This window comes from Coffea arabica, chromosome 11e (assembly GCF_036785885.1).
Source record: "Coffea arabica cultivar ET-39 chromosome 11e, Coffea Arabica ET-39 HiFi, whole genome shotgun sequence".
NCBI classification, from domain to species: domain Eukaryota; kingdom Viridiplantae; phylum Streptophyta; class Magnoliopsida; order Gentianales; family Rubiaceae; genus Coffea; species Coffea arabica.
Genome location: NC_092331.1, coordinates 14,100,862 through 14,108,415, shown reverse-complemented (window position 1 = coordinate 14,108,415; position 7,554 = coordinate 14,100,862). Strand labels below are relative to the sequence as shown.

The 7,554-nt window shown below is 34.5% G+C and overlaps 1 protein-coding gene across 1 annotated transcript; it reads left to right on the top strand.

Moving 5' to 3' along the window:
• Positions 1-5,801: 5,801 nt before the first annotated feature.
• Positions 5,802-6,650, top strand: LOC140021144 (putative F-box protein At3g16210). The gene is made up of 2 exons (XM_072071914.1): positions 5,802-6,339; positions 6,445-6,650. The coding sequence occupies exons 1-2, from the start codon at positions 5,802-5,804 to the stop codon at positions 6,648-6,650; spliced, it is 744 nt and encodes a 247-aa protein (XP_071928015.1).
• The last annotated feature ends 904 nt before the right edge of the window (positions 6,651-7,554 follow it).

Genomic DNA, 7,554 nt, shown 5'->3' with positions numbered 1-7,554 from the left:
TCAGAATGTTCAATGGTCATTCTGAAGCATCACTACTTGCAAATTTGGTGTGCTTCAATAATCAGAATCTGGTATAATCAGCTGGTGTCATACTTTGATATGGTGTCCCTCTTCTCTTTTTGTAATCTTTCTGAGAGGATGTGAGCTTGCATCAATAAAGGTGTAAATATTACATCAGTTAAGTAATCTACCATTCTTACATTCGTCCACCATGTTGCAAGTTTTGTGGGTAAATTTTGACAATGATGAGGTGCCTATAGAGACAGGAAATCCAGAAAGAAAGTTAGAATGACAGTTGCTTTCACTAAAAACACTAGAGAATAAGAAAATTTGCACAGTAAAAGTATGCCTATAATTCTCATTTGAGATTTTCCATAGACGTTTACACCTTTCATCATTTGGATTAGCCAATTTGACACTAGTTCTTATTTCAATCTCTTTTTAGTTATTTTTGCTAAATTTGCAGTAATCAAACCTTCTTTTAAAGCCTACATTTCCATTGACAATAATCCCAGCATTTATTCACCCCAGTTACCATATGTACATTTTTAATGCTTCCATTGAAGTGTGTCCCATATCAAGACGTGTGTTTATAAGAAAACGAATCTGTCAATTTTTCCAGGTTTCTTTATAAAAACACACAGAACTCCTGAATGGAAACGGAATAGAATTTGTCCCACATCGAAGAAATGATATGCATACTAGTGCTTTATAAGCAACTTCCTCAAGGCAGCTTGACGCCGAGCTTGGTAGCACAAGCTTGTAACCTGAGCAGGGGCATTAATGTGTTGGAACGTTGGATTGGCTCAGATGGTAGGACCGGTAGGGCTATTCACTGGCTCGCCCATTCCAAGCGAAGAGCTGGGTCATGCGGACTTGGCGGAGGCTGAGACCGCTTGGCTCCTAAAGTGGAGGGCACTGCGTGAGGCTGGTTTGACAGAGCAACGAGAACTTCCCGCTCCTGGCAGTGGAAGGATAACGAGCTGGTGCTCCACTAGTCCACTATTACCAGATGGGCATTCCTAATTGAACCAACACTTTTTTTCAATTTTTTGTTTTCCCGTGGAACCCTCCTCAAGAATGATTGACGGTAACGAGAGAGAGAGAGAGGAAAAGCTGCTCCATTCTGCAATAAAAAGTTATTTGCAATACAGGAAGAGAAATGAATCTCCAAAGATATAAAATAGGTCCAAGCAGTGGGTTTTCCTATCAACATTACCTTGCAATAAAACGAAAATCTCCAAAAATATGAAGGAACAGTAAGCATTGAGTTTCCCAATTTTCACTCACATAAAAAAAATTAAATTTCTTCAAACTGTGTTTCTACAAATCTATTGGTTTCCTTTATGAAAAAACAAAGTAAGTTTCGCATGTGATGATAGAGTCTTCTTTGCAATTGAATTTTGAGTGATCAGAAGTTACACATTTTCAAGTTACTCATTCTTTAGCTTGAACGAAATGTTAATAAATGCTTCTATATGATATCTTTGTTTACCAAAATGATCACCATTATTGCATTATAGAAAAGACACCGACCATGTAAAAATCAATTCAGTGTGTGCAAAAAAGATGCACTATATCAGGGACAGGCGCAGGAGTTTAGCTTAGGGGATGAACAATCAAACAATGTATAACAAAAAAAATATATCACAACAAATGATGTATGCTAACTTGAAATCAAAGTCTTACAATTATAGTTTAATATATGATAAATAATAAATAAATGTTTTTTGGAAAATAAAAGACAAAGTCTAAAGCAAAACATGAAAATCAACTCACAGAACAAAATCAGATAAACATTAACTAAATTTAATAAAAACGCATTAATCATATGCAAATTAAAATAAAAGTTCTAAGATACAAATTTAGAATAAGAACAATTGACAAATGAATAATCATCAAAATAAAATTTCTATACCACAAACTTAAGATAAGTGTCTAAATAATTAATGATTATGAATTAAAATGTAAAGGAATTGCAAAGGAAAAAAGAAAATAGTCTTGCCTTCAAATATTGGAGTTTTGGAAATTAAAGGGTGGATGTTTGAGACGAGTTGAACGAACTTGGGAAAAATCCGATGCTTGCTTGATCAGGCAACAAAAGTCGTCGTTGGTTTAGAGGTTGGCTTTTGGCTACAACTTAAGTCAATCATGTATACATAAAATTCTAAACATGGCTGAATTTTCTTTTATTTGTCCGTAATTTCCAATTTGTAGTGTTTTCCTTACCTTAACTAAGGTAAGAAAACTAAGAGTTTGTTTATTAGGAGACTTGCATAAATAGATATTAATTTTTTTTAGGTAATGTTTGAAGAGTAAATCTAATATATACTGTCAGCATTGGATGAATGATAATTATACAAAATTTGAATTTGAAATTCAACTTTTGTACACATATTATGAATCCAACGATAACAGTATATACACTGTTAGTGTAGGAAAGATTAATCTATGTTTGAAATTAGTGCTCAAAATTAAAAAAGATATCTACAGTAGGGCTTCTTATGGGCCACAAAATTTTGTACACGAGTATAACAGCCAAAAGGTTCTGTCCCACAGCTTACAATCCACCTCTCCTGAACTCAGCAACACAGCAGGCGAAGTTAATATAAATTAGTAAACGTAAAAATTTTCATACGAAGATCAGAATTATCTTCAAATGCTCTGGTCTTGCAACATAATCTCTCTTCCCTTTGTGTACGATGATCCCCTTATTTCTTTCCGAAGCTATTGGACATATGTTTATTTTTTGGAAGGTGTTCTGGAATTTTTTCATGATACAATTGGCCCATCAAGAATTTGAAATCTGTCCAAAAAAAAAAAAGATTTCTTTCCGATGGTGTAGTAGAGAATTAAATTTAGGTTACAATTTGTTTTGTACAATGCGGAGTCTAGACTTATAAACAGTGGGGATAACATTGTACACATAAAATGATGTCATTATTATAAAAAATTAAATAAAGATTATTTTTATTATGAGTCTTTTTTTTTGTAGTGTAAAGGTATTGAAATCATTTCCTATTCAAGTAGTAATCAATTTTGTGATTTAGTAACTTTGAAATATTTGTACCATAGGAGAGATATCTTAAATAAATTGATTGCTAAGGGAGATAATGTGCCGAAAATGAGAACTTCTCATGATATGGAGGGTAATGTTAAAAAAAAGAGTTTTTTTTCAAAATTTTGGTTGGGGGGAGAGGGGAGAGGGGCAAATATAAGTAAAAACTAAAATTTTTCAAAAGTTTCAAAACTATTCTCTTAATTTCAAAAGTTGAAGGGAGGAGGGGGAAGGCAATTGTCCACCCTCAACACCATGTGGCTCTGCCACTAGTTCTGTAATTAATTTTTTAATTAAGGATGGCAATGGGGGCATCCGCCCTGCGGGTAGGGGTGTACGCGAGCCAAGCTACTCGCGAGTAGCTTGGTCAACGAAGAGTTTCGAGTAGCTCGAATGAAAATCGAGTCGAGTTTCGAGTAAAAAATCCCCGGCTCGAGGCTCGTCGAGCTACTCGTCGAGCCGGGGTTATTTAAATAATATATTTATAATTTAAATAATATATATATTATAATTATAAAATGACCATTATGGGTATAAGTTATATGGAATTTATAAAATACCCTTCGTTATCGAGCCTTATCGAGTCGAGTTTCGAGCTTAGAGCGAGTACATCGAGTCGAGTTTCGAGTATCAATTTTTTTGACTCGATCGAGCTCGAGCCGAGCTCGAGCCTAGGGATATATGAGTCGAGTCGAGCTCGAGTATAGCACTACTCGAGCTCGACTCGGCTCGATTACATCTCTACTTGCGGGGGCTAATGGAACGGGGGTTGGGCCTGGGGCGGGGGAATTTTTCCCCCCTATTTAGAAACGGGGTAGGGGGTGGGGGAGTGTACCCCCGCCCCGCCACCCGCTTAAAAAAAAATCTAAATAAATATATATGTATATAATTATATGTATAATATTTAATTTAATTAGTTACAAACTTATGATAATGATATTATTAGTTATATGTATTATATAATGTATATTAGTATATGTAATATAATTGATATTATCAATTACACTAATAATTATATATGACTACTAATAGAAATTATTAATTAGTTATACTAAATTTACTAATACATTTATACTAAATCCCTAATTACACTTACAATAACATTTTTTTTTTAAAAAAACACAAGCATAATAATGAATTAGTAATTGTATTTGTGCCAAAAGTGAAAATTTGACTACTTTAGTTGTATTTATTTCATCATGTTGGATTGTATTCAAATAACTTTTGTTTGATCATTTTTATAAGTTTCAATTACGAAATTACAATGAATAATAATTTGGTGATGTGTTGATATTTTACTACTTGTTTATTTGCTAAAATTTAACTATAACAAAATTATATAACAATTTTTTATTAGCTCCCGGGGCGCACCTGCTGGGGAAGCGGGCGGGGCGGGTGTGGGGCGAGGGCTGGGGGAATTTGTAGGCAACCGAGGAGGGGGTGGGGGAGGGGTCCCCCGCTCCAACCCCGTTCCGTTGCCATCCTTACTCTTAATTTTGTGACTTGTGTGTTAATGTTGTTAAAACCCTAAATTTGGGTTCTAATACTTCTTTTGTGTCTGTTTTGTATCTCAAGCCTATTTCATCACGTTTAGAAATGACAATTCTGGAGTATTGATCATCTACTGTGCTTTACTAATTATTAAGAATTTTGCTACCACAAAGTGAGATGACTGCAAGAGTTCCAGCAAATAAAGGCCATATTGTTTAGAATTACTATTCATCTCCATTGTGTCTAATTTCTATTAAGTGCATCTATTCTTTTGTGCTAGGTTATAACTGCAAAAAATTCACTAAATGCCCAATAATTCATTAAAGTACGATTTTTATTTATTAAAAAAATACCATTAACTAAAGCTCCTTATTGCATTACCGTTATTCTTGTAGTTATCAATTAAAATGACAGGTTATATACATTACTTATTCTTTTTTTTTTTTAACAACTGATGTCAAATTACTTCTCGGCACACACAGATAGTATATTACTTTCAACAAATTATCAAAGATACAACCATAATTTTTCAAAACTCCAACGCCTAAAAGCAATACTCTACTTCAGTCAGCAGGGACGCATTTAACAAATTATTAGAGTAAGAGCACAATTCTTAAAATTCTTTATACCTACAGTTGGATCTATCCTTTGGCCAATTGTGTTTTTCCTACTCTTGGTTGACATTGTTTGGTTGAAAACATGAAAAGTTTTATGGATCTAATTTCATTATCAAGCTTAGAGATGAAGGTTGAATTCAGAGACCTAACTGATAAAAAGATTAATGAAAGAGTAAGAAAAACCATGTTCTTTCTATACTCAACATAGCAACAAGGAGTTAAATAGTTTACAGCTAATGTTAATGATACTCACCATTGACCTATCTAAGCAATTTTTGTTAGTATAGGCTCTTTATTTTGAAAATAGCTAACCAAATGATTGAAGAAATTACTTATATAAGAAATCTTAGCACATCCTATTTCCGTTTCTTTTCCTTCAAGTTGAAGTTCATGTTCTAGAGTTGACTTAGACCAAGTCTTGGCCGCAGAAAACAAAAAATCAATTGGAAACTGTATACATAGAATATGCTATGCTATAGAGTCACATCTATCAAGGCTTAAATTTTCAATATCAATTTGTTTGACCAAAATTGAGTAAAGAAACTTCTCCATAGTTTTCATCAAAATTTATTGTCAGAAGTAAATTTCTCCTGTAAGACTACGTCACTCGAGTCCTACTTCCAATAATCACAGCAATGTCAGATTACATTCCAAATCATTTGCTTGCAAATGTACTTTTGAGGTTACCATTTGATTCTCTGCTACAACCCAGGCGCGTTTCAAAATCATGGCGTGCTTTAATTGATAGCTCAGATTTCATCAAAATACATCTCAATAAAGTCTACCAAGAAGCAAATTTCCCCAGTGGGATCAAAATTATTGGCCTAAACCAGAACAACTTTTACACTTTGGTTTTGGATCTTGAAGCTGATAGCTCCAGTATTACCGCAAGTGCCAAACAGCTCAACTGCCCTTCGGATTACTCTGGAAGCGAAGTTTGTTTGAAAGGCTCTTGCAATGGACTTCTTTGTCTGATGTATCTAGACACAAACAAAATTATATTGTGGAACCCATGGATTCAAAAGTCTTGGGAATTACCCTCTTTCCCAATTGAATATCACACCCGTGGTAGAGCTATTTTTCATCTTGGATTCGGGTATGACCGTGTGAATGATGAGTACAAAGTTTTCAACAGGATTAGGTTTTCAGATCTATGTGATAGAGATCAATCGAGTTGGTATGATGAAGTCTACGTTTATAGCTGAAAGCAGAACTCATGGAGAAGGATGAAGCATTTTCCATTTAAACAGTCGAACTACCACTGTTACTGTGCCCTAGATTGTGTCCTTGTTGATGGTGCATTGCACTGGTTCATGAGGGAAAGACGATTGAATGGTGTTATCTACATCATTTCCTTTGATCTTAGCAGTGAAGAATTTCAGAAAATGCCTTGTCCAATGATTCCATGGCCTTTAGGTTATTTTCAGCATAACTTGAAGGTCTTGAATGGATCCCTTTGTTTGTACTATGACGTAGGTGGATGATTTGGTGCTAATATCTGGGTGATGGAAGATTATGGAGTGGACAAATCTTGGACCAAGTTAACTTCATTTACAATGTCTGGTTGGACATTTTGGAGCTTGACGCCTCTAGCTTTATCAAAGAACAAGAGGCAATTACTTTTACAGATTGATGGAGTAAAGCTTGTTCTTCATGATCTTGAAACAAAACGTATTAGTGATTTAGCCACTAGAGGTGACGTAAGTTTTGTTCAATCATCATGTACATGTATTGGAAGCCTTGTTAGGCCTTTTGGAACAGATTAGATTTTCAGAATGAGCTGTTTCTTTTGCTTTTATATGTGATGTATTCTCAGTTGAAGTTTTGTTGTTGATGAAAACTATGGTTTCTAAAACATGAAAGGAGACTAGTTTCTTTGGATGGTATTGTTGTAATTAGGTACCTCTTAGTTTGAAGTTCAAAATTCAACAAATCTTGATGTTCCATAGCACTTGCGCTGACAAGATTTGCTAGATTTACTTCCTTACACTTTTCCTGACAAAATTGCAGAGGTCTATAATCCTTTTAGTTTGACTATAATAACAAAAAACGCAGAAAAATAGAAAGGTGAAATTTGTCATAGTGTGTTTGGTCAAGAAAACTAACTACAGCTACAGCTCCAGTAGTGTTGAAAACCACATAGCAATTATGATGCATATCAAGAATGCAATTGCTGATGAAAACCAAATAATCAGCAAGCATGTCACAAGTTACCTATTACTTGTTCAGTTTTAATACCTAAAGTTTTAACAAAAATAAATTCGGTCCTAATGTTTGGCACTAGGTGCAATTTGACACGGAAGCGGTAGGAAGAAATTGTTTCACGAACGATTCCCAAAAATAACAGAGGAGTGATTCACGGTCAACTTTCGGAAAGATTTGAAATAA

What these genes read in the sequence shown, in the direction of transcription:
- LOC140021144 (XM_072071914.1), top strand. Translation starts at nt 5,802, where the DNA reads ATGTCAGATTACATTCCAAATCATTTGCTTGCAAATGTACTTTTGAGG. An exon ending in ATGTGATAGAGATCAATCGA is followed by an intron (nt 6,340 to 6,444) that starts GTTGGTATGATG and finishes ACTGTGCCCTAG; the next exon opens with ATTGTGTCCTTGTTGATGGT.